General features: G+C 38.0%; 1 protein-coding gene across 1 annotated transcript in view; it reads right to left on the bottom strand.

Moving 5' to 3' along the window:
* The window catches only part of HHIP (hedgehog interacting protein), an 89557-nt gene that overhangs the window by 17640 nt on the left and 44332 nt on the right, over nt 1-27585 (bottom strand). The window contains exons 5-11 of the mRNA XM_057727789.1: nt 14395-14546; nt 13843-14016; nt 13102-13245; nt 8890-9011; nt 6521-6644; nt 5415-5545; nt 2164-2245 (exon numbers count right to left, since the gene is read on the bottom strand). Coding sequence (XP_057583772.1) covers nt 2164-2245; nt 5415-5545; nt 6521-6644; nt 8890-9011; nt 13102-13245; nt 13843-14016; nt 14395-14546 — 929 coding nt within the window. The remainder of the gene's footprint in view (nt 1-2163; nt 2246-5414; nt 5546-6520; nt 6645-8889; nt 9012-13101; nt 13246-13842; nt 14017-14394; nt 14547-27585) is intronic.

The following is a 27585-nucleotide window of genomic DNA, read 5'->3' as shown; positions in this document are numbered from 1 at the left end:
TTTCGGTGGATGAGGCTCTGCAAATTCTCCCTTAAACATTTAAGAAAAACAGTTGTGCTCTGAAGCAGACATCCTGTACACCGCTAGGCTAGTAATTAGCTCGTGTTTCCAAAATAATCCCGTTCACATATACTAAAGTGTCTGCTTCTACAGAACTTCCACTCATCTGGGGAGAACTGCTATAATAACAAACTTTGGCATCCAAGTCGAAACAGCGTGGGGCTCCCAACAAATGTTTATGAAAACATTTGTTTTCTTACAGTCAGTTTAATTTTGAAGCGTATGCCTAGGCCTGTGTACGAGGACGGTGTTTCTGGGACTCTGTTAATCCCCCCCCTTCTGAAAACCAAACACACATCTTAACCCTGGCCCCACACATGACACAACTCACCAGAAACAGGCCCCGTAATGAGAAGTCAGGCCTTTCAGGTATGTCACTGTGAGACCACCCTACGAGAGGAGGCCCCAAGATCACACAGCCAAGGTCCCTCACGGCAACCCTGGTAATTAGACACTAATAATGGACCGAGGGTGTAAAATTCACCTCAACTCACCACCAACAGACTAAACAATCCAGAGGAGGAGAGAAATATTTCTGTGAGAAGCAGGGAGAATTTGTAACACTACTAGAAAGCTTGCAAAAGCGCATCAGCTTTGGCAAACATAATGGAATAACAATGGCTATTTTGAAACTAATGGCATCAGATCTGAGTGAAATCCCTAGACCTCATTCTGAATCATGAGAATGCTATTTCATGCATTAACACTGGTTTGATTTTTGTTCTTAATATTGCCAACTTCAACAAGCACCGAGGTGGTTTTTTTTTTTTTTTCCATTCATTACTTTGCTTCTCACAGAAGGCCACTGGTCTCACACTCAAGAAGGAAAAGAACCATTACAGTGTGTAGATGGGTACTTCTCTTATCATGAAAGAAGATGTGTACTGTTAAATAGAGGAGGAAAGCTGTCATCATCACTGTGTGATAGATGGGTAGATGTGATGCCCTCTACCACAGAGAGACCACTTAGCATTGATTACTCCTCCTCTTGTTTTGTAGCACCAGTGTTAACCTATATTTTTCTCAGGAAAGATAGTGTTTTAGGGTATGGAAAAAGGACAAGAATCTCTGTTTGTTAGTCAGTGAATTTTTCAGAAAAACACACACAATTTATCACCTACAAATATTTTTAAAGTGGAATTAAATGAATGCTTTTAGTAAACTTTTCAGATTATTGGAATGCTTCTCCTAAGAGGGACTTGAAATTTGGGAATTTAAATTTGCAAATGGGCTTATGAAGCTAAGTTAGCATAGAAAAAATTAGAAATTCATAGCATGGCGTAGCTAGGGTCTGACCACTATTGGTGTTCCACAGTAGTCATGTTTATGAGGATACTGAAGTCCTATAATAATTGTTTCTAAACTTATGGATAATATCTGTTTGACAGTATATACTTTTAGCAGCTTCTGAGAGTTCTGATTTTATCCATGAAATTAACAACTGACTAATGATGACAAGATAATTTGAAAGCTGTGTGTGTGTTGCAGTTGGGTGGGTGGGTAGAGAGGAGCAGGGGAGGGATGATTATATTTTCTGAAGGATTAAAACATTCACATCTTCCTTTTGCTGAAGTAAATAATAAAATAGTTCTTCAGTTTTCATTTGTTTAGTCACAGAAGCTATGAGCAACCAGATAGTTGTAAAATGAGGCTCCCGTGTTGAACTGCCAAAGTAACTTATCCTGATTACCTAACAAAAATCATAGTAAGCAGACTAAGGTCGGCCAGTACGTTCCTGGTTTTCTTGAAAGGAGAGGAGGGTTTATTCCTTCCAAGAAGGAGGCGGAAGTAGCTCCCTCACACATCAGGGTCCTCCTCGGACGTTTAACTGAGGCCCCTGATTTCACAAATATAACGCTGCTTTCAGACGACAACAAGGATGCCATGAATGTGGCTGAAATAAGGCTTTTAAAATTCAGGGTGTTCAAGTCTAGGCTTGAGAGACTGGAACTGAGCGTCTCTCAGGAGAGTCCTTAGCAGATGGAAAGGGCGGAAATGTTCATCTTTCTTGGAGGCTAATTGCAATTCCATCACTAATTTGAATGCACTGGAATAACTTGAAGAATATTACTTAACAGAATATTAAAAAAAAACAAAACTCACCTTTTGGGATCTACAATTTTGTAGAGTTTTCCATTGTGGGTCTGGGTCATACTTTTACTACTTGACAGAATGTAAACTTCACCTATGAAGAGAGAGATACAACAAGTTAAGTCACAATATTATAAGACCTTACCTTCCATTGCCTAGCAGATTATTTGATATATATGTATATAATATGTATGTGTATATAGGTATGCATGTGTATATATACATATATTACATATTCATACATCCTCAGAAGATCAGTTGCCTGAAGATGGTGGGTTTCATAAGTCCACCTTCACAGTGCATCCAGATTCTGGCCATTCCTCCCCACGTCTCACTACTGCTCCAGTGCGAGCAGATATTAATCTCTCACCTGGAAGACGGCAACAGCCTCCTAACTGATCTCCCTGCTCCTACTCTTATTCTCTCAACATACCAGCCACTGGGATTCCTTAAAAGGCAAGTTAAATCATATAAATTGGATCATACGCCTCTGTTTCAGTACCCTCCAATAGCTTCTAATCTCGCTCCGAGCAAAGGTAAGTCCTGACAGTGGCCTACGATGTCCCCCCTTACTGCTCTGACCCCATCTGCAGTGTTTCTAGCCTCACTGGCCTCCTGACTTCGGACAGGGGAGGCAGGTTCCTGTCCCAGCCTCCTGGTGTCCCAGGCTTCTCCTGTCTCAGCATCTGCCCCAGGTCGTGCCTCAGGCTCCTGTCTGTCAGTAGATCACCACTAGGTGCATTTTCCCCCTTTCAGGTCTGTGCTTAAATATCATCTTTCTTGACTGCACTATTTAAAAGTACATTTATCCCAACTCCTAGTCATCTCTATCCCTCTTTACAACTAGATTTTCTTCCTAAGCATTTATTACCAACTAATGTACAACGTATTTTTTAAAAATTATTTTTATTGCCCGACTTTAGAATGTAAACTTCATGACAACAGTTTAGATGATCTCTTTACCTGCTCCTGTAGCTCCAACTCCTAGAACAGAGCTTTGCACAGAATAGGTGCTCAATAAATATCTGTAGAATGAGTGTGAAATGGCGAGTTTTATGTTGATTTATTCCACACAAGATTCAAAGGTTTGGTTACCAAGTTGTTACTGTTAATTGATAATTTGAGGCCAGATGGAGTTGGGTACGCCTTTTTAATTTTTAGCTTTTTAAACAAAATACATTAAAATAAATAGCTGTGGGGGAGAGAGAGACCCTGGTGCTCAGTCCCAACACCATGTCTCTGATGCCTGACGCCAGGCTGTGTCCCTGATAATGAAGTACAACAGCAGGAGCACCCTCTTAAGGGAGAACTGCTCTCGTTTATTACCACTCCTTCCATATAATTCAGTATACACACTGATCACATGAGTAGGAAATTAGAAGCTTGTATTTATGATTTTATGTTTATATGGCTTTAAAACTGATGTGGCTCTCATTCATGAAATAGTCCTTGATGTAGTCTGTATTTCTCTATTCTACTCTATTATTGTGTATTAAGCACACCCTACTGCTTTCTCACTTCTGGAAAGAATATTACAGGATTTACATTAAAAACACAGGCACAACAGAAAAAATAAAAATGACGTTAAAAGGCAAAGGTACAGCAGAAACTGGCACAACAGTGTAAAGCAATTATACTCCAATAAAGAGCTTAAAAAAAAAAGGCAAAGGAATGTAACTAAAAAAAAAATCATGTTCATTTCATCAAGTACTTTACGTAGTTTACCGAATTTAATCCTTACAACAAACCCATCCTGATTTTATAGTTAAACACACACACACACACACACACACACACACATAAAGGAAAAAGACTCAACACTTTTTGTTTCAAAAAATGAAAAATCTAACCCACTTTGTTATATGGCTCTTAATTAAAAACCAAAGAGTTTTGCATTAAAGAGTGAAAGTACGAGTACATTCATTTTTAATTATGAAATATACATGATATTGTTGCTTTTGGACAGTAAGAATTGTGTATGCTTCATTTCTTGGTTCTCCTCCCAACATCGTATTAAGTATGGACAGATATTGGGATAATTTAACCAATGGGGGTGATGCTAAGATGATGAATGATGATGAGTCATTGGCAGTAAGGTCTGGGGAAATCAAAATGATTCATCAAAATGATTCTAAATACTCATCTCTAACTCTGCCACAAACAATGTAATCCTAAGTTATATTTTAAAATCAGAGTTTCCCAATGACTTTTAAATTACATTACAGAAGATTTAAGTGAGAAACAGTATTTTTCTGATTCATTTGAATGGGGTAGGAGAATTTCAAGGGAAAACTAAATGAAAGATGCTTTCAATGCTAGAACAGGAAAGAGATAGATTGGACTTCTCTTCTTTGAATCCTTATATTCCCGTGGCTCTGAAATCTGTGTTTTGTGTTTCAGGAAACTTGTCTGAGTCCCTTGGTAACCTAAGTGAATGGCATGGACCTATTTCTGATGAATTCTCTGTTTGATGTAGGAAAACCAAATCTGTACATTTAGAGTAAACAATTCTGATTTAGATAGAAACAAAAATTTTCTTTCTTAATACCTAGAAATTCATCTCCAAGGCTAAAGGAGCATGGTAGCCATAGTTTGTTTGGATATTATTCTTTCAAGGGAATCATTATGAAAACTACATTTATCTCTGAAATTTAAAATTGTAGCATTTCACTCTTTGATTGGTGACATTCCAATATTAACCTCTTTTTGCTTGTTAAGCTGCATACATTTTGATAACATACCAACAAATAAACTGTATGTTATCCCAGAGATTATCAATGAGAAGATAATTTCCATTCTGTTGGAAAGCAGATCTACAAACTCAGATTATCTTGCACAAATTTCATGCCTTGATGGGCAAAAAAATAAAGGATAAAGTGAGATTCAGATTGCAGCAAATTTTAATTTATTCCAAGAGACATGGATAAGTACAAAGGTTTGCAGATAGAGAATATAAACACTTAGCTGCATCAAAAATATCAGTAGACGTTTAAAAGTTTCTCTCTCTTCAGGACTCGAAATTTTCTTTTGTTCCTGACTCCCATTTTTCTGCTTTATTACTTTCATATTTCTGGGATGGAAATAAGATTTAAAGACCCCCAGAGAAAGTTTATTGGAAGAGAATACTGAGCTGGTCATCTTTGCTGTAGGTTACATTTCCAACAAATGGAGGATGAGATTGTTATACTCATTTTTCAGAGCAGAACAAAGCCCCTTGGGCAAAGATTGAGTATGGAACTTAACAGAAATAGTTTGTACAGTACCTAATTCATCTTCTCCAAATCCCAAAATGTGACCTGAAAAGTAACCTCTACAGGAACCACCGTTGCCAAGACAGAGTGGTTTTTCTTGCCATTGCTTGCTCACAGGACTTTGCTGGAGGGTTAAGAAATTCCTACAACAAAAACATAGCAGAAACCTATGATGAAAACATACTTTTGCCTAAAAAACACAATAAAATGTTTAAAATAAAACTCATTATAAGTAATTATTGTGCCATAGACCTGGCTTCTAAAGGGAAAAATAATATAGCCCATAATGTGTGTGAATACTTAGAAATCCCCAAGTGAAGCGAAAGTACTTAAAGATAATATTTTGTTTGGAGGGGGGTACTAAAAGTACCTGAGTATGAGAAAAGCCCTCCCCTTCATCCAGAGAATGATACTTCCTCTCCAGGACTAGACTCCATGCTGTGCTATTAATCAGAGAGAGGGATGGGGGAAGATCATGGGGTCAGTACACTTTTCTAGTTCCTTTTAGCAACCAAGCATATCAGCTCTGCCATATGCCTGAATGCCAGCGACTTGGGAAACAAGATTCTTATTTTGGGTTTCATCACAGAGTTTCTTATAATTATCCACAATGTGACCTCTAAACTTTAGGCTAAAATTTAATTTTGTAGTATTCCTATCAATAGAGACAAATTAAGGTCTGTTGCCAAAAGTCCTGAAAGTTTGGCAAAAACAAAAATTCTCAGCTTTCTAGATGATTTTTAAAATATTTATACAACTTGTGTAAAATCACAGGTTTCAATTTACTCATGATCATGGTAAATTTATGTTAAGGATGAAGGGAAGAGTCTAAATAATATGAAATGTCCATCTGAAGACTTCTCTGCTCTTAAAAATTATTTTATGAATTTGATCAAGTCTGTTTCAAAAGCATCCTCTAAGAAGTTAATTACTCCACCATACATGGTAGAACTAAAAATAAAAAAAAATATTTACGTGTGTCCCACACCTGACCTCCAAAGGGAGACAATGATTTGAATGCTTTATGATGGTTTGCTCGCTAATCAATGAATATATATATATATATTCATTTAATATATCAAATTTAATATATCAAATTGTGGTGTCAGGAAACCTACCCATTACGGTCTCCAAACACATAACTTCCATAGAGTCTTTCCGACTGACAGCCTCGGTAAACAAATCCACCAACCAAAGGACCATTACTGAATGGCTTGAATTCTAAAAGTGATGGCTCACTTTCTGGAAATAAATAAACATAACATTAGATCAAATGAAATATGTTTTCATAAAGGAAAAGTAATGTAGGCCATGCTATAATTATTACAGTTATTTACTTTAACTCTGAAATGTGTTCCATGATGCCTAAGATGGATCCTTGTTGTAGATATTTAGTGAAAATAATTACCCTTTCTGCTTAAATATTATAAAATGTAAAGGGCTTCCACGTATAGCAGAATGAAAAAAAACGCTCTTCAAATGCTTGTTGTTATTATAACTGCCAAGACGTATCAAATTTTCAATGACATTAGAATCTGGATATTTTGGAAAATCATGGACTTTAGAGCTAAAATACTTAATTTTTTAATATTGAATTTTTTCTAGAAATGCTTCTGCATATGTCTAGCAAACTGAGCGACCTCTCAAGTTTTATAAAATGTTTAAAAGTTCACACTTTAAAGAAATTAAAGGTACGGTACATAAAAGGTCTTCAAAACCACATTTGTTGCATATTTTAAAACACTATCACTTAGTCAAGTGACACCTTCATTTAAAATGTCTTAAGAGTTTTGTTTATAGAGTTGTGTGGTTAAAAAGTGTATTTCAGTTATTCCTTCAGAATTACATGTGGACAGTCATGTACCTCAATCTTTTCATGCATGTCATTATGTACTTGAATACAAGGATGCCAAATGCAATGGAAAAGATACAAAGCCAGCTGCAAATTAATCTGAAAATTACTTATTATGTACTTAAATGTCACTATCTAGAGGAAGTATTTTAGGCAAAAGCTTCTGTGGAAAGAGTAATTCTAAAGTCCTTCTCCCTCCCCATGTGATTATGGTGAATATGATATTATAAAAAGTAGAACAGTTAAGTTTTAAATAGCCGGGATACTGATAGGCAGCATAAGTAAATGACTAAGGTCATGAACTCTGGAGTCAGGTTCAAATCCAGGTCCTGTCACTTTACGTGGTGTGACAATTAAACTTTCTGTGTCTCAGTTTCCTCATCTGTACAATGTGGCCAATAAGAGTGCCTATCACATAGGGTTTTTCTGTAAATGAAATGAGTGAAGCTTGTAAAGTGCTTACTACAGGGGCTGGCATGTAGTTAGCACTGTGGATGTGGTTATTCTTTTTTTTTTTTTTTTCCCAATTCATTAAGATATAATTAACAAATAAAATTGTAAGATATTTAAAGTGCACATCATGGTGATTTGATATACAGATACATTGTAAAAGGATTCTGTGGTTATGTTTTTAATACATAAATGTAGGGCCGTCAATATTGTAACCAGTTTCAGCTGAACTCCAATTAATGTGATTGTAGAATTTAATCTACAAATATAGCCAAAATTCCCACAAGCTAGTGACTCATTAGATTTTTTTTCTAACCACATTATTCTTTGGTTTGGCTTTCATAAGATGCACACACACATACATGAACACCTGAAAAAAATAAAGTAAAATAACTGAATACCACATGAACCAACACAGCTGGTTCATTCCTGGTACTAAGTAAATATCTGTATTGAATGAATAAATAGAAGAAGCAATCAATTTAATAATCTTCATCTATTTTGTTCCCTGAATCATATAATATTTGATATATTGTTTCCTCCAAAAGGAGTATATACAAAAACACTGAAAAATATTAGCTTTATATTTTAATATGTATCTCTAAATACTCTAGCGATCATGTTATTAAAAATAAGATCTAAACATTCCATCTTCATGCTTGGGTAAATAAGTCATGTTTTTATAAGTCTATTACTTTGTTTTCTCTAAAATAAACACCTTTAAAAAAATACATTCTTATTTGAAACACATAATTTTCCTAATTGCTGAGACTAGCACATTGGGTATTGAGAAATTTCTTACCTTCAACACTTGTTTTTTTCCTCTCTATATAAGATGTTAAGACAAGTTCTCCCTTATATATTAAATAAATAGAAGGTATTCATCTCGATTCTCAGATTAGCAAAATATAAACTGCTAAATTTTGAAGGTCCATTAAATTTTTTGGACCTACAGAGCACCATTCAATCCATGGGAAAGGTAATTACCCAAATGGAACCCCTAGGGCTTGTAAGAGTCACTGGACCTTTAAGAAGTGAGCAATTGACTCCCTTACCACCGTTAGGCCAGTGTTTTGATGCTTTCCCAAATGCTCACTTTGCAGAAATCCTTTTCTCTTCAATTAATATACTAAAATAAAACAAAGCCCAAACTAAAGCCAAATCAGCAAATTATGCTCTACTTACCATAATCTTTCCCCTTAATTATCTGTAGGATTCTGGCCGATGATCTGTTCTTTCCATTGGAGTCTGAACAAAGTATTGTTAAATTGATGTTTATATCAGTGGGGTGTCGATCCACAGCACATCTGCGACAAAAGGGGGGGGGACACCCATGAATTCCTACCGGGGTATTTTCCAAGCTCAGACCAGAGATTCCTGACATAGGAACACTTTGTAGGCTGGCAAGGATCCTATGGGCTAGTTAGTTTAGAACCTCTAGAAACCACCAAAGGAAATATCCTGTTTGTTTACTTTGCTGAAGTTTAGTGATCTCTGGAGTGTATTTCTTAATTTCTCCTGGTATCTACCTCCCTTATGAACATGCACACTGACTTAAAACATTTCTTAGTCTGTTGTTAAGGAATAGCACATGTGTAATACACTGGTAAAGTACAAGAGCAAGAATAGTGGCACCATCAACTTGCATCTGCAACACATGCTGTAGGACATGTGGGGCCCAACTTAACAATGATTCAGCTTTACGATGCTGTGAAAGTATTACACACTCACTAGGAACTGTACTTCAAATTTTGAATTTTGATCTTTTCCCAGGCTAATGACATGTGTTACAATACTCTCTCGTGATGCTGGGCAGCGGCGGCCACAGCTCCCAGTCACCCACGCCATCACGAGAGGAAACAACGACACACAGACAACCATTCTGCATCCCTACAACCATTCTGTTTTCCACTTTCAGTACAGTATTCGATAAATGACATGAGATATTCAACATCAAACAGGCTCTGTGTTAGAAGATTTTACCCAACTGTAGACCAATGTAAGCACATTTAAGGTGGGCTAGACTTAGCTATGGTGTTTGGTAGGTGAGGACCATTAAATGCATCTTTGCCTTAGCGGTATTTTCAACTTGCTATGGCTTCATCAGAACTTAACCCCATTGTAAGTCAAGGATGATCTGTATTAGTTATAGTATTAGTTTTGTGTTTCTTACATAGAATCACTACATTCTAAAGTGCGGGCTGCTCTAACAAAGGAAAGCATGCACTCCAGTTCAAGGAATAAAATAAAGATGGTCCCTACAACCACTGAGGTCTTTCATGTGGGCTCTGACTTTGTGTTCCCCCCCAATCTGGGGCTAGAATATGTCTATGACTTAAGCCACTGACTGTAAACTCCATGAGGACAGGAACCACTTCTGACCTCTTTATTACTGTACTTATATTCCTTAGTTCAAAACCAGGAATATAAGAGGGGCTCAATATTTGCTGAATGTTTAAGTCCACGAGTGACTAGGTATGGGGAGTTTGGGTTGGGGGAAGAATGAAGTTGAATAATATTTTTGAAGTTCTCACAAATTTGGAAAACAGACTTGCACTCTTTTTAGGTTTCTCAAGCTTGGCATTATTGACATTTGGGGCCAGTTATTTCTTTCTTTTTGGGGGAAGAGGGGGTTGATCTGAGTGTTGTAGGATATTTAGCAGCATGTCTGGCCTCCACCCACTAGATGTCAGTAGTGTGATCTCCCCCTTCTAATTTGTGAAAACTGAACATGCTTCTAGACATTGCCAAATGTCCTCTGGGGGCAAAATCATCCCACTGGGAATCACTGCTTTAAGCCAACAAAATACATTAATGATAAAAACAAAATCATTTGGGGCTATTAAATAAATTACAAAATTAAAAAAAGTATCTGAGAGTAGGTTCTGGGGCTTAAGAGACATAAGAGTCATATGCACCAATTATTTAAGCAACAACAGTGAAGCAAAACCCGTGGGCTCCAAAGGATCCTATTCACATTAGCCTGACCTGCCACAGGTGGGTTCGTTGTTCTGTGGCCACAGTCCCTCTTTTGTCTTCATTAATTCAGTGACTCGCAGAATACAATGTCTGGCAGGGATCGTGGCACAGGCCTGCTGTGACTTAAGGTGGAACCAAGTCCATATAGAGTGAGAGATTTATCCTATATTGCTTTTCTTTTGACGATGGAGAAACTATGACCAAAAAAGGTTTGTGTTTCTAACAAAGAAAGAACAAAGAGACCTTTGACCAAGTCTCGCAAAGGTGGAGTTGCTGGACACCCTGAGGTCTAGCTCTGGCTGAGTACCAAATCCACTAAGAACCACTTGGCCTTTTTAACCTTTAGTTTCTTTCTTCCTTCCTTCCTTTCTTTCTTCCTTCCTTTCTTTATTCCTTCTTTCTCCCTCCATCCCTCTCCCTCCCTCCCTCCCTTCCTTTCTCACTCCCTCCCTCCTTCCTTTGTTTTTGTAAGCAAATTATTTATTTATTTATTTAATACATCTTTATTGGAGTATAATTGCTTTACAATGTTGTGTTAGTTTCTGCTGTGCAACAAAGTGAATCAGCTGTATTTATGTATATATCCCCATATCCCCTCCCTCTTGAGCCTTCCTCTCACCCTCCCTATTCCACCCCTCTATAACCTTTAGTTTCTTATATAAAAAAGAGCCCAGACAGTGAAACGTCTCAATATGATACTATAAGGATGGATCCATGTCATTACACACGTGTCTGAACCCACAGGATGTACAACTCTAAGAGGGAACCCTAATGTAAACGATGGTCTGTGGGTGGCATTGATGTGTCTATGCAGGGTCATCAGTTGTAACAAATGTACCACCTGGGTGGGGGATGTTGATAGTCGGGGAGGTTATGCATGTGAGATGGTAGGGGCTATATGGGAAATCTCTGTGCTTTTTGCTCAGTTTTGCTGTGAACTGAAAACTGATCAAAAAATTAAAGTCTTTTAAAAAAGGGAGGTGGGGGGGGGGGAGGTTCCTGATGCCAGCTACCTCAGAGTGCTAGCTGACACTTATCGATAAGATGATGGGCACAAGATTCTTGATTTGCTATACTGCACCATGGTGCTTAATAAAAGCCAGCTTTACTTTTTAGCCAAGAATGATTTTAGTTTCCTTTCTGCTTTATGAAATCCTCCTCTGCTTGAACTACTCTTGGAGGGAGGCAGACGGTTCCCTCAGCCCTCTACCGCCAGAGGAGGTAAGACTCCACAACACAGGCATCCCGCCACACGTAAGGTCTGTAAAGTACGTCGCCCTCTGTTTTCACACTGAGGGTCGGGACCCCCTGGGAAGGTTGCAGGAAGGCTCCAGTGGGATTGTGGTGACTCAGGCTGCTCGACTTCAAAGTGCTGCTTTGTGGTGGTATCTGTGCGTTCTGAGCTCTAGGAATGGAATGTGACAGTTTCCGCCACATCCTGAACCCACCTTAAGTATTCCCTGTCGCCCAGATTTTAAGATCTGCTGAGATGCCAAAAAGGAAATGAACTGTAGACTTGGACTTTGATGGAGGGGAGATGAAGGCAGAAGGGATTATAAAAAGAAAAAGTTTGAGAAATACTCACCTTGCACATAATGAACACTCAATAAACATTAAATAGCAATAATAACTTAACTAGTAAATGAATAAATGTGGCCAGATACCCCTTAGTATGAATAACAGACCACAGATTGGATGAAGCTTTCATCACAGAATTGCTATATTACACTTCCCAGCATTTTTCAAGTGTACCCACCCCAAATTTCTCACTCTATATACTTCTTAGCAGTCCTTTCTTTATGGTTCATTGTAGTAAACAATCTGTATTCCTTGAGTATTTGTAATTTTTTTCAAGTAAAAAATATTAACATTTAGCTCAACTCCTTTCAAATGACACTGTGTCATATGTTAAGTGAAGCTATGATAATAAGAACAATAATTTATTTAAAGTCCATCACGTGTGTCAGACACTCTATTTGGTGCTTCACTTGTAGATTTGTATTTAATCATTACAGCATCCTTGCAAGATGGCTATTACCATTCTCATTTAACATATTTATAAGGAAATTAACATTTAGAGGCATTTAAGGAGTCAAAGGTTTATTATCTGTCTGAATTGTTCTGATTGAAGTCTTAATCATGATACCTGTCTACCAGTATTTATCTAATAATAACCCTACAAAATGTTGAGGTGATTTTTCTCCACGAGTTTGGTTTTTCCCTTGTCTAATGTGCCTTCCCATCTGCTTCACACGCTAAGAGAAGAAAGAGAGCAAAACACTGGGTAAGATAATGAACGGGTGTGATTTTAGAGGCATAACCTTGGATGCCACGCTTGGCTGCTCTGTGCCCGGGAACCCACTCTGCGAATCCCAGCCCTGCGGTGAGGCAGGAGAGAGGACAGGCCTGCGTTCTCACCTGCCTGGATCGTGGAGGCCGTGGGCAAACACTTCCAGGGGCTGGTTGGTGCTGTTGAAGTGCGGATTGCTCCTGGGTATGGAATAAGGCACGTGGCACATGTCGGTATCCACGTCCAGCCGTAGCACGGAACCTGTGAAGTCGCTGCGGGATCGGAGACAGGGTAAGTGCTCTCCGTTTTTGTTACCTATTTCACCTACACTCAATGCAGGGCAGTTGCTCTATGGCTAAAAAAAACCACCCTCTCTATTTGAGACAAAATCATTAAAGTTCCAAATTCCGTATCATGGTAAATGAAACCAGGGGCCCCTTGGTTTCAGACAAGTGGCAGCACCGAGGCACAGCTGGACGCTGGCCGAAAGTTGCAGCATTCGCGGTGCGCCGCTTTTGCCATCGTCCTCTAAAACGTTTTTAGGCCAATCCACATATTGAATGTCCCCCAGGAAGCTCCACTGGACGATGTTAGTCCATCAGGTATAGTGTGGAAGGCAGCCGGGAGGCGCAAGGCAGCTACTGCGCAAACCCCACAGCAGGAACTCGTTTTAGGGCCTCTCAGTAGAGCGACTTTCAAAAGTATTACTTCAGCATATCTATTGAATTCCTCTTCATGTTATAAATGCAGACACTGATAATAAAAGTTGCATATTTAACCAAGGTGATATAATTCAAAGACAGTTCTTAACTCACTTAAAACATTTTACCATCAAGGAGAACCTGCTTTTTCATTTTGTTTTGTATTACCTTAACCCATCCATTTCTTCCATATCATCCAGCGTGATCATCCCATCACCAAGGATGATGTACAGAAAGCCGTCAGGACCAAAGAGCAGCTGTCCTCCCAGATGCTTTCTGTGGAGCTCTGCAACTTCAAGAAATACTCTAGCTGTTCTCAGATCAACTTGATGGGGATTTTTTCTACGTGGTGGGGAGGAAACAAACCATGATTGTGAAAGATGGAAGGTGAACCCACAGAAAGAAAATAGGACACAAAGAGGGAAACAGACACATGGCCTGTGAATAAACAGACATACTGAAGATGTAGCTAATAAAAATTATTGAAAAGTTACGTTATTTTCTAGGTTTCCGAAGTGGCATTTAAGTTGAAAGAGAATTGTGGAAAGGTGCCCAAGCTACCATTTTTTGCAATTTTCCTTCAAGACACACATGGGATTTTAGGTCAAACGGAGATTGGGATTTAATTATTGCCACCTGATGCTTAATTATTTGTAACTTCTAAACAAAAAATTATAAAGAGATAATGAGAAAATAAGATTAAATGTCTCTTAGTGGTACCTGGATACTGTGTATTCCACAACTCTAAGAATATGGTCATGAGGCCCCATGGCCCACCGTTCTTGGTTGGTGGTATAAGACACATACAGCTTTCCATTTTTCTTGTAATTGGGATGGAATGCAAGGCTTAGCAGTCCTCTTTCATCTCCTCCCTGCAGTCAAATGAAAAACACAAAGAATTGTGAAGTTAATTATGTTCTTTATTGTGTTTCAACTGGAACCCCCAAAAGAGTCTCTTTCTTCCTCCTGGATAATCTTTGCCCAAACTCTTTTCTTTTCTTCCTTGCCTACTGCACAAAAAGGATTATAAAACATTTCACTTTGTGGAACTCTTTAAGGGTTAGAACAAGACAATTGTCTTGTGTGGTTATCTGTGCGCAAGACCCTTACACCACTTTTGTCAAGTGATTTGTGTATGTAATCTGGGAGAGCTAGGAAGACAAGTTTAAGTGCTGTGAAGAATTCTTTGCTGGGTTACTAGGCTGCTTGTAGTTCACAGAAGACAAATAAAAAGGTTCCTAATCAGCAGTCACTTCTAATCCAAGTCTCCAAAACCTAAAACACAGTGTGGGCTGCCAACTCCCACTGTCTTGGCAATCTGTTTAGAAAACAGTTAAATTGCTTGTGTAATATGTAAACCTTTGTTTTACCCTGGAGGCATCTACATTAGTTGTCACAACCATGGTGGTCTGTTCGTCATAGTTAGGTAATAAGCAGCCTTGGCCTATCTACATAGAAGTGAGGTATTTTTACATATATCCCTTCGCTGCCTAGAGGTTTTTTTTTTCCTTATAGAAAAATGGAGCAATGAAAGGAGAGCTAAAAGCCAGGGCTGTGATGGGGGTGGGAGAAATCCTAGAGAGGAAAGGAGACACTAGGAAATAAAAGAAAAATCCCAAACAACTTTCTTTTGTTATTATATGAATGTCAAGAATTGTATACATTAGGCATGCCAAATGCTGTAACAATTAAAACATCATCGTGTGCTTAAATAGAAAGGCATTTTATCTTTATTTTCTGCTAATTCAGCTTGATGAAACTCAATATGATCTTAGCATTTGTTTTATCCCACAAGTAGTCTAGGAATTTCTATAATGAAATCAGTCTCTAAAATTATCTAGATCAGAGACTTCAAGTTCATATTCTGGTAAGCCTGTGAGCACTTCCTCTGTAGTTTGCTGAGTTATACACAATGGCAAAAAGTGTGACAGAAATTGAATGTTGCAACTGCTGCTAGGACATCCCGTTTACACGCTGTTTCATTAAATGGCACAATATCTCGTATGGCAAAAAGCTGTAAGTTACTCCTTAGAAGAGTTAGAGGAGGAAAAAAATCTCTAATACTGCAGTTTCTTCACAAGGCTATGCTTAATCACGGAAGCACTCTCCTGCTTTGTCCCCCAGAATAGCATGTGTTCCTAGCAAAGCATAGAACTGTTTGTCATTTATATGCGACATGGATTTGTGAATTTAAAGCTTTAGTCATAAAAGTTCACTTTTATCAAACATTGTTTGTTTTATTTCCTGGATTAGAGAAAAACTGCTTTCAGATGTATGCCATCCAAAGGGGAAACATCCAAATTTTAAGAGTGTGTAGATGATGAAGTGGATGCAAATATCCCAGAGCTAACAAATTATTATTCGTTTCAAAAAAGCCAACCTCTTTATTTACATATCACGATATGATTAATTTTAAGCCCAAGAACAATCTCACTGAAGCGTAAGGCTCTGTGACTATGATTTATGAATGATCCTTGTTTTTTTGGGATTATCTTGTTATGATGATTTTAATATTGACTCAATGTTGCTGTTTTTCTTCTTATATTTTCATTAAACAAACATCTCTTGCCTTTCTTATGAGACATGGAAAACAGGGATGTGTAACTAAGATTTGACTGTAGAAAAACCACTGCACAGCTAAACCTCCTTGATAGATGTATAAGGAGGCCCAGGGGTGGGATTTAGTTTGTGATTAATTCCTCTTCCGCATATATTTCCCTCTAAAGCTGTGAATGCAGGATAAGTACTGCATGCCCACTTCACAAATGTTTGCGTTCCACTATAAGAAGCTTTTGTGGAAAGTAGTTCTTTTGTAGTTTTTAAATCAAATCATCTGAAAGACAATTTGAGCTGGCTCGCAGCACGGTTTAAAATTGTGCTGGTTGCTTTTCGGGAATTAGGAATGTGGAATTCACGCACTGTAGAGAGGCAGATGGGAAAAGAGATTTAAACAAATCCACAAGTGATAGAAGACAGTTGTTTACCTTACAGATTCACCTATCACACGAATGAACTTGGAGGGGCATCACTGACTTTTAGTAAAGGGTCAAATATGGAGACAGAATGAGAGACCTCAATGACAAGAAAGTCATTTTAAAATATGTCCTGAATTTTTCAGGTTATAGGATTTACATTTGTTTAATCATTACACATGATTTCTTTCTTTCTTTCTTTTTTTTTTTTAAGTCACCTTCCAGGTGCAAAGTAGTGTTCTGGGTGGTTTAGAAACATGACTAACGACTCAAGTCATTTCAGAGAAATACTCACTTTCAAAACTATATTGATGAAAAAATTTAATGTACTATGTAAATATCCTAGATTTTCTCTTGAAACTAGCTTTTAAAATGATCAATTTATAGTATAATATCACTTCCAAATGTTCAGAGATTGCGCAGGAGGAACATATAACTGCTGTTGGGAGATTAAAGTATTGGTAGGCTCACATTTAGCTTGAATTAGCCTGCAGAGTTATGCTGTTCATTTAAAGTATGTTACTGGCAAATCATAAGGATGGAGAAGTATGTCGATTGGACATTGAAGGTATAACTTTGGACCAGGGTCAGAGGCCATAATGCCAGAACCACCACTAGACACATGAGGCTTCCAGACACACCGTGGTTGCTTCAACCATCGTCTTCATCAGCACATTGCCGCCTGAGAGCCTGAGTGTTGGCCCCTGGAGGCAGGATTGGACCAGCAGCCCAGCTCTCCCAAGCTCAGCAGAAAGCCCTTGTGTCAATGTTACTGACTGTCTTCTTTTTCCTTCCCATCCTTTCCCCTCATTATGTGTAGCTTTATGGAATTAAAACCATGCACTCCTTCCAGAAATGTCATTGTTTCTGCTGAGCATCTAGGGAGAATGACCCTCTAGTGATTAATTAGTTCAGCCACGCTGTCTTCAAAGAGAGACAAACACACTCACAGAATGGGAAATGGAAGATCCACGGTTCGAGGAGCCATGCCTTTCAAAAAGACACTGACTTCTAACATCACACTTTCGAAAACTGTTAACCCAATTTCCAAAATGTTTATCCTTAGTCATGTGAGAAGCAGCAGTGTGTCCAAATATACACATTATACTTTGTACTTTGTTACTAATACTGAACACTGTGTGTGCGTGTCGTGCTTCTGGGAGTGAACATCATTGACCGAACCAAATGGGCAACAAGGAATTTACAAGCAATATTTTAGGGTTTCCTCTGTTTGGGTCACGCTTTTTTTTGTTTGTTTTTCAAGCTCACTGACTGAAGCCTCCACCAAATATCATCATAGGCTACCATGAGCCCCTCCCTTCCCCGTGCTCAGCCTTCTCAATACCACATCAACTTCTGGACAGGCCCTCACCAAGCACCAATGACTCCTCAAAATCAGATAGTTGAATGATTTGAAAATAATGTCCCTATACACTTTGGGACTTTGAGGTTAACCCATGTGTCTAAGTAAATCATAAAACTCTCCTGAGGGACTTTTCATAAGTAGTTAACTACCATTCTAGTTCTCATTCAGCTCTCAGGAACAATTTCACAGAGTCGGCAGAAAAGAGACAAAACCCCAAAACAAAGAGTGTTGATGACTTTCATGTAAGTACAAGATCAGATCTAGTCCTACAGTTTTGAGATAAACTCTTCCCTGGCGAACAAAGTTCTAACCAAATGACCATGAATATCCCTCTTTGAAGAAAATGAAGCAACTATTGAAAAACACAGAGGATCATAAGATGATTCTAACAAGATGTTTCCCTTTTTTAAGAGAAATTGTGGGGCATGGCCTTTCATTATGATATTTTAAAGAAAACACTCCAATGTGTTCATACTTTCAATGTGGCTAAAGTTAATTTTTTTTCTAATTTCCGACTTCTCTAAAATCTGTCTTAATATTTTATATTTGGCAATTGACTTGTGTACTTAAGGAAACACGATTGGGCAGCGCTGAGCTGGAAGCAACATTTCTCATTTTTCCATAGTTTGCTTAGCAACCCTTTGGCAAGTGACTGGCTTCAAGTTCAGTGATCTATACAACAGCCTTATGGTATAAAGAAAGCAAGGAAACGGAGATTAAAGTAAATCATGCGCTGCTAAGTTCAAGATAGTCCTTGTTACCGCCTTGTCAAAAAAAGTTGTATTTAACATTCATCCAGCAAATATTTATCGAATACCTACTATGCGTTAGGCATTGTACTTGGCACCAGGTAAGCTTTCAGTTGCTTCATTCCCCCCATAACTTCTTTATGATGCTGACTTGGGGTGGGGGGCAGTTAAACAGTGCCACACTATTAGAAATACGCATGGCCCAAAAAACAAGTATTAAAGAGAGTAAATAGCTATTCGGGGTAACTTCTGACACAAAGGTTAATTAGTATACTATCACTGAGGTTTTGCCACTCTTAAAAAGTGGTAAAAAAAGAAAGAAGCGTGGTTTTACAACAGATAAATTACATGAAGATTAGGTAGAGTGTCTGCAGACAGTAAGACCATCTTCGAATTTATCTTACATACATGACCCAGGCACGTGTGTGTGAAGGAATAAACGAGGTATTAATGAAGAGCTCTAGCAGAACTGTTGTTCTCTTAGTAATGAAGGAGTTTCTAAGAATTAACATAAAAACAGAGTGGTGGTATATTTAATTCTCTATAAAATATATACTTTTATCATAAGGCAGGTTATCACGTTGCCTTTATTAACTGTCACCCACACATCTATGTTTTACTGGTACATCATCAGGAAAGGAACAAGGGGACTTGGAGACCAATGTGGGCACCTCCTTGTGCAAACCTGTGCTTCTTAGACTGGAACCTTTTGCTGTTCAGAAATGACAAATAGGTTTGTCTGAGAACTATTAGCTCAGATACAACACCAGGTATATTGGTTTATTTCTTGCTGCTGTAAAAAATCACCACAAACTTAGTGGCTCGAAACAGTCCCAATCTATTATCTTAAAATTTGTAAGTTAGAATCCAACATGGGTCTCACTGGGCTAACATAACTGTTTGCAGGGCTGTGTTCCTTTCTGGAGGCTCTACAGGAGAATCCACTTCCCGTCCCTTCCGGCTTCCAGAAGCCATCTGGCAGTCTTTGGTTGATGTCCTCCTCCCTCCATCTTCAAAGCCAATAACAGTGGGATGTATCCTCCTCACATCTCGTCACTCTGACCTCCTCTGCTCCCCCTTCGACTTGACACTTAACCCTCCCAGATAATTCAGTATAATCTTAATTCCATTGCAACCTCAATTCCCCTTTGCCATGTAAAGTAACATATTCACAGGTTCTGGAAATTAGGATGAGGATATCTTTTGGGGCGAGGCATTTTCTGCCTACCACAGAGCTATTTTAATCTGTTTTTAAAAAGGATCCAAAGCACTGATGACTTGAGCCAGCTTGGCCTCACCCTGCTGTGAGGGCCCTGAAAGAGGTGACTGGTGAAGCTCACCTATACATTCACAAGGAGACCCCTAAGGAGAGTGCTTTCCCAGCAAGCACTCCCTCTCAGCTGTCAGTATTGCAAGAACAACGAACACCCTTCAGGGTGAAGTGAAAGAAAGCACTTTTCAGAAGGGAGGAGGAGAACGCGTAACATGTGGCCATAGATGAAATCAGTCAAGAGCAAAACTCCTGTGTTAAGCACAGGATGCAAAGAAGGTAAAATTCAATGTGGGCAAACCATTTCCATGCACTGGAGCATTTTAATCTCACTACAGCTGTGTTATTTTGCTTTGTTCATAGTTTTGAAACACACTGTAGAGTATCCATTTCTCCACAACTCCTGGAAAAGATGAGAAGCGCTGCTTTTCAATAGTTCCAAAAGTCTAATTTGGTCTCAGAGAGGAGTCAATCCCATGAGGACCCTGACTTAGCTTATGGGAGGGGCTGCATGATGTGGTCTGTGCTATAACGAAAAATATACTTGGTCTCTGGCCCTGGTTCTTGGCACAGAGCTCCTAAAACCATTGGAATTTTCTGAGTGACAGGAGTGTCTTTTGCACTTCATAATGAGCCTTGTCAACCTTACCTGAGTTTATGCTAACGAAGTGACTCTTGGTGGGCCCCCAGATAGCTTCAGGTTGGGGGCTGATAGACAGAGGAACCAAAATATGTGATTGAAGGATGGGAGCTTTCAGTCCCACCCAGCAACCTCCAGGGAGGGGAGAGGGACTGGAGGCTGAGTTCAACCACCAATGGCCATGATTTCATCAGTCAGAGCTACCTAATGAAGCTTCCATACAACCTTTAACCGTGGAGTCTAGAGAGCTCCCAGGTGGGTCAACACATTGATGTGCTGGAGGGTGGTGTGCCCAGAGAGGGCATGGAAGCCCCATGTCCTCCTAACTCCCACACCCTGCCTTGTGCATCTCTTCCATCTGACTGCTCCTGAGTTACAGCTTTTATAACAAACCTGTAATAGTAAGTAAAGCAGTTTCCTGAGTTCTGTGAGTCATCCTGTGAGTTACTGAGCCTGACAGAGAGCTTGTGGGAACCCCTGAATTTGTAGTCAGCTGGGCAGAAATGTGGGTAGCATGGGTACCCCGTTTGTAGCCTGTGCCTTTAGGAGAGATAGTCTTGTGGAACTGAGCCCTTAACCTGTGGAGTCTGGGCTAACTCCAGATAGTGTCAGAATTGAACTGAATTGCTGGACACCCAGTTGATGCTGGAGAATTGGTTGATGTGAGAAAAAACAAAAAAACAAAACAAAACAACTGCCCCCCCCCCCCAAAAAAAAGAACCCCTCTTGTCATTTGGTGTCAGAAAACACTCCAGAAAAAATCTGAGAGGTTCTTTAGCCCATCTTCCTTTCTAGGGAAAAGGAGGTCATGGTCAACTCTATCGAAGAAGTTGAAGTTATACTTGGAATAATTGGGTAGTCTTCCTGTCATACAAATTTTACTTTGGAAATGAACATTTTTATAACATATCTTGTGCCATTTCATTACTCACTCCTTCGGCTTTTCTTACCTTCACTGTTCTCTGCACATGAAACCAGCCACAGTATACTGAGGGCCTATCACTCACAGTACTAATTCTCCCCTTTTCTTTAAAATTTCCTCTATTTTTCCACATTTGGCTTTTCTTTTAAATAAGTCTGTAACTTACTCCAATTACTCTTTGGGTTTCTTGATAACTGAATGCTCTTCATGGCATTGTTTTGCCTCTTTAAGGCCTCTTCTCTGCTTAATTGTATTTATCCCCTGTTCTAGTTCTTTAAGAAAGTATTCACAATTTTCAAATACTTACATTGACCACACCCACCTGACAAAGAGGTCTGTCCTGCTTCACATGAATTTGGAGAGCTGCTAGGAGATACCCAGCAATTCAGAGCTTTTAGGAATGTTTTACGGGGTGTATAATTTCTGGTATGTAGCAATTGGTCCACGTCAAATCTACGTTTAGGATTGTACAGTTTATCTTCTGAAGGTAGCAAATGCAAAAACAGACTAGAAAAGCACAAATGAGAGGATAAAAGATATTCTAGATGCAGACCAGCTATCTCAAACTCATAGTACCCTCTTCAACAATTCTCTTCCCCACTCTTCTCAAGCACAAACAAAATAAATCAGTCACATTGGGTTTAAGTTATGACCTACACAGAGGGAAGAAGTAGAACTGGTTATTTTCTGGAATTTACAGCTTCCCAGCTGCTTCTATTCCATGTACTAATATTCTTTTGACATCCCATGCCTATGGGGAAAAAATATATATGTATTCAGTCATATACATAAAAACTGTTATGGTCACAATAATTTATGTATGAGTGTACATGATTTATTTTATACAAACTTTATAGTCATCAAATGGAATCAACTTTCATATTTCTATTTTTCCCTAGGCTTTTAATCCATTTGAACTGTGATATTTGATACAGGATGGCACAGCAGAGAGTGGACTGACCCGTCCCTTTTATGTTGTCCAGGCAGCAGTTAGCTGCTATAGAACCTTTAATACATGCTGCCCAAGGAATCCAGTCTGGTACTGAAACAGGAGGGAAGGAGGCATGCTTTGAAAAGATGACATAGCCTGAGGACATGACGTAAACTGATTAAAACCAAATGCCTCCAAGATGCCTGACAAGTCGACTTCCACTAGACCTTGAGTCTTAGTATATGCTCACAGTAACACATCAGCAAGCTGAACGACACACCCACAGGCACCATGACAGCTCCAAGGCTGACCATAAGGATCAAATAGTGGGCAGTGGCCCAATTCCTGGAAATCCCCACCCCTTCCCAAAATAGCTGGAATGCTCCTCCCACTCTTTAGCCTGTGAAATTACCCACCCCCATAAAAACTGACAACCCCATACCCTGGTGCCTTTCTCTCCTTCTGAGATGGCCCACACTGTCTGTGGAGTGTGTTTCTCTCTAAATAAATCCACTTCTTACCTATCACTTTGTCTCTCACTGAATTCTTTCTACGATGAGACATCAAGAACCTGAGCTTCATTAAGTCCTGAAACCAGGTGTGTGATCTCAGTTGGAAGACCGTGGGTTTTGGCCGGGTTCGAGTCCCTGCCCTGTGGGTTCAAGTCCCAATGTGAGGTGCATGGTTTTGGTATTAGGGCATGGCTTGAGCACTAAGGACTGTTTGGCTCAGTATGTGTCAAGTGTTAATAATATCTGTGATAATCCAAAGTGCAGTTCCCCAAAACATCTTCTCTAAAAGAAAAAAATGCTTCAATAAAACTAAACTGTGTGGAACATCTATTTGAAATAACTACAAAATACTAAATCTACAAAAAGTATAATAAATGCTTCTTAAAAACAAAATCCTAGCACTAAACACTCAAATGTATAGAGATGTTGGCAACACTTAGAGAAAGCAAAGCTCTTATGCTGTATGTTTAGGGTACCTGAAAACAAATTAACAAAAGTTTGACAAAAACTACAAGAATATTCATGGAATTAAAAATGAATAAAATGATAATTAAAAAGACTTATGTAACTACATTAAACTCTTCTGTTGCAACCTACATGTTTAATACTTGTTGGACCTTAGATTTTTAAAAGTATACATTTCTTGTATAACACAGGATATTCACATATCTTGTAATAACCTGTAATGGAAAATATTCTGAAAAAATATTATATGTATATAAATATAAAAATTATACATATATATCTGAATCACTTTGCTGTATACCTGAGGCTAACACAATATTGTAAACCAACGATACTTCAGATAGATAAATAAATAAATAAATAAATAAATAAATATTTAAAAAGCACACATTTCTAGATTGAACTATAAATCAGTAAAATACTGGGCAGTTAACTTATTAGCCACAGCAAAATGTCAGATATATAATTAGGAACTAGACCAATTCTCCACTAGACTGTAAGCTTCTTAAAGGCAAGGACTTCATCGTGGTATATCTAGTGTCTTACAAAGCAAGACACAGTGTCTTACAGTGGAAGGCTTGTCGTAAAAGGTAACGTGTATTGAGCTCTTATTATGTGCCAGAAATCATGCTCAGTAATTTGTAAGCATTATCTTGTTTAAACTTTATAACAACTCTAATACTATTTTATTATTATCTTTATTTTCTGGGAAGGGACACAGAGGCATGAGCATTCAAGTAACTTGCCCTGAATGCAGAATGAGAAGAGGCAAAGCAGAGATTATCTGATTGGAGGAGAAATGATGTAAACTGTAATGTTCCACCACCTCACCACATATTTCCTAAGTGAAAACATGAACAAACACGAAATAGACTGTATTCCTTCATCAGCACCCATTGTTCACAGTTTACAAAGCTGTGCAGGAGAATAAAAGGAAGCTTATCTATCAGTTATTTTAACACAAAGGTTAATTTAGGCTTTTGGGCAATGCGCTGATAAACCGACTATCTGGAAAAAAAATCCTGACGTGTACATTTCCGTAGTGTAAATACCCTCACCACGGCCAATTTCAAACTAGCAACTTGATGTGTGACTGTGGTGTGTGAAGAGGTGAGCACAATTAGCTCTGGCAAACCCCGGACCACCACTGTAGAACATTTCTATTCTCCTTCAAGCCGCTTTTATTCTTTTCCTCCACTAGTATTGTGCTCTTATCTTTTATCTTCCTGCTTTACAGTTTTATCAAACCTGTTCCTTTCAATGTGAGCAAATCTTTTTGTGAACTGAACAGGGGTTCAAAATATTAAATAACTCATTAATTTAAGATGAGGGAGGAGGTGTTTTTGTTTGTTTTTTACTGAATTTTAGATGAAACAATATATAAAAACTAGTGTACCACCAAAAAATAGAGTAGAACGCTCAACAACCTCCTCAAGGAGTTTACCTGGTTATTCCATGAGCAAGAAAGGCAAATGCAAACTCCTTGGTAAATATGTCTCCCTCTCTCTCATAAAGCTGCTCAGATAATCAAAGAAGACAATGAATGCCAAATCTTTTTGTAAATTCCAACATGCTAAATGAATGGAAGATACAGCTGTTATAATGGACAGAGAGGTAAAAGCCACCCTCAAACTTAACTGATGCATAAAACAATAAGATATTGGAAGGGAATGTGATTTTGAAGTAGAGAATGTGTAGCCCTACATTTGAATCAGATGAGGAATGCATTTAAATTCTGTAGAGGAAGTATTATCTTGCTGGCTACCATCCGAAGAACTTTTGGACTTCAGAAAATGGCAGGCATGGAAAGGCACATATATACTTATATTTAGCACCAGGCTTACCACATAGTTTTCATAAAGATCTGTCTGTATCTCTTCAGAAGATTTAGACGGTATGTGTTACCAGTGGCTCATTAATGAAGGATTTGCAAGACTTGAGGTAATCTGAATTTTTATCCCAGCGCTGAAACATACATACTTGGCTACTGCAGGAATCTTACTTTTTTTTTTTTTTTCGGTTAAGAATATATATAGTGTTTGTATACTCTGAAGTTAAACAGAAAGTGATTTCTTTAGTAAACAAAGAAAAGGAATGGGAGAAACAAACTAACCCCAGCATTTGTGTTCTCTAATAATACTGGTGGCAAGTCACAATATTTTCTTCCCTCTAAAAACAAACTCCATGTAAAAATGCACGTCCAACAAAGCGAGAGAGTAGCACAGACATATATATACTACCAACTGCAAAATAGAGGGAAGGTGTTGTATAACGAAGGGAGTCCAACTCGAGGATGGAAGATGCCTTAGAGGGCTGGAGCGGGGAGGGTGGGGGGGACTCAAGGGGTGGGGGAGTCAAGGAAGGGAGGGAATACGGGGATATGTGTATAAAAACAGATGATTGAACTTGGTGTACACCCCCCCCCAAAAAAAAATGCATGTCCAAGATTTACGATAGAAACATATGCATTCTTGATATTGGCAAACAGCTGGGAAAACTACCTCAAAGCAATATTACAGATATTTAAATAAATTTTTAAAAGACACTGAATTTAGATTCAAATGTGAGTATCCGGTTATGAACTAAGAAAGAATCTAAAATTATTCAGTGTGTGAGAGTATTTACATCCATGAAAAAATATACATATAAAATATTAAAAATATACATATCCCCAAAGATTAGATGACGCTACAGAATAAAGGAAATATTTGTTTATGTTCGGGAAGTTTCAATTTTTACTTTTCTCACTCTCAAAGATTTCCTTCTTAGGATCATTCTTAAAGTGTAAATATTTTTAAAAAATTATCAAATTGACAAATATTGAGCAAACCTTGTTAGAAAAGCAAGTAATTCCTTTGGAAGAAGGAAGATGATTTAGAAAATACCTTAACTCCTTCAAACCCCAAAACTGTGTTTTACTTAGTGGGTAAGAAGAAGTGTCTCCCAGCTTGAAAATAGCTTTCCTAGAATAACTTGGTCTGTCATACAGAAAAATCACTTCTCATAGTTTATTAATAAAGGTCTAACAGAATTAAGCATTCTTAACTTTATGAGAATAAAAGTCAACATTTTAATGAAATTATTAGAAATATTAAGTTTTCTTACTGAAAGCTAAAGAAATAAAATGGACGCATATGATTTTATGTGCGATCTTTAAAGCTAAAATCTTTGCGGCATAAAGTCTGACCATTTTATATAAAACATTAAACCTAAAGATATAAAGCATGTTTCGTTGATATTTTCATCTGATTTATAGCTTTACAGTCTGAAAAATCTTTTGTCTCCTGTCAGAAAATGGAAGATTCAGGGTCCTTGCAATGAAAGAAAAAAAATCACAATATTAAGGATTATGCTTCCCTCTAGCTAAGGGTACAAAATTGTTTTAAATGAATTTTGACCTTCTGCTTTTATAAAGTTTGTTCTTTATGACGTGTGGCTAATATGGTGGTCACGCAGCTGAAAGCATTCTCTTCACATCATTATACAGAAATACAACACTAGCGTACTTGAGTTTCCTAGTCATGTTTCACCGCTCTTTGCCATTATATATTTCCTATTGTTACTCTAAAGAAGAACTCAAATTGACTTATATGAGAACAAACATTAAACAATTAAGTAAGATTATTGCTTTGAAAAGAAACCTTGAAAAAACCCCCAATGGTTTAGACCACCAAGGAGCACTAATAAATTTGAGAAAATATGAGGTTCCTCTACGTGACTTCTCTCGGAAAGTTATGCAATAGATTGCTTCGACTTCAAGGTCATATAAAAATTATGGTACTTTTGAAATTATTTGCTGAGTAGAGTTTGTATTTACATGATTTAGATGTCAATTAAAATTGCAATTTACCAAAATAGCAAAATGATATTCTTTGAATATCTGATATTTTCATTAATTACTATTTTACAAAATGATCAAATGTAGAATTCTAGCAACACGGCAACCCTAAATAACAATCAGTCCAAACCTTAATTTTTATGTTAAAAAATCATTCTTATGCCAAAGTATCATTAGTTACAAATCAACATTTAGGAAACAAACATTTGCTATGCCTAATTAAGAAACTCTTTTTGAAATTTGATA

The sequence above is a fragment of the Hippopotamus amphibius genome, chromosome 3 (genome assembly GCF_030028045.1).
Source record: "Hippopotamus amphibius kiboko isolate mHipAmp2 chromosome 3, mHipAmp2.hap2, whole genome shotgun sequence".
Taxonomy (NCBI): Eukaryota; Metazoa; Chordata; class Mammalia; order Artiodactyla; family Hippopotamidae; genus Hippopotamus; species Hippopotamus amphibius.
Note: the sequence above shows the minus strand (reverse complement) of the source record. Positions and strands in the feature narration are given on the sequence as shown.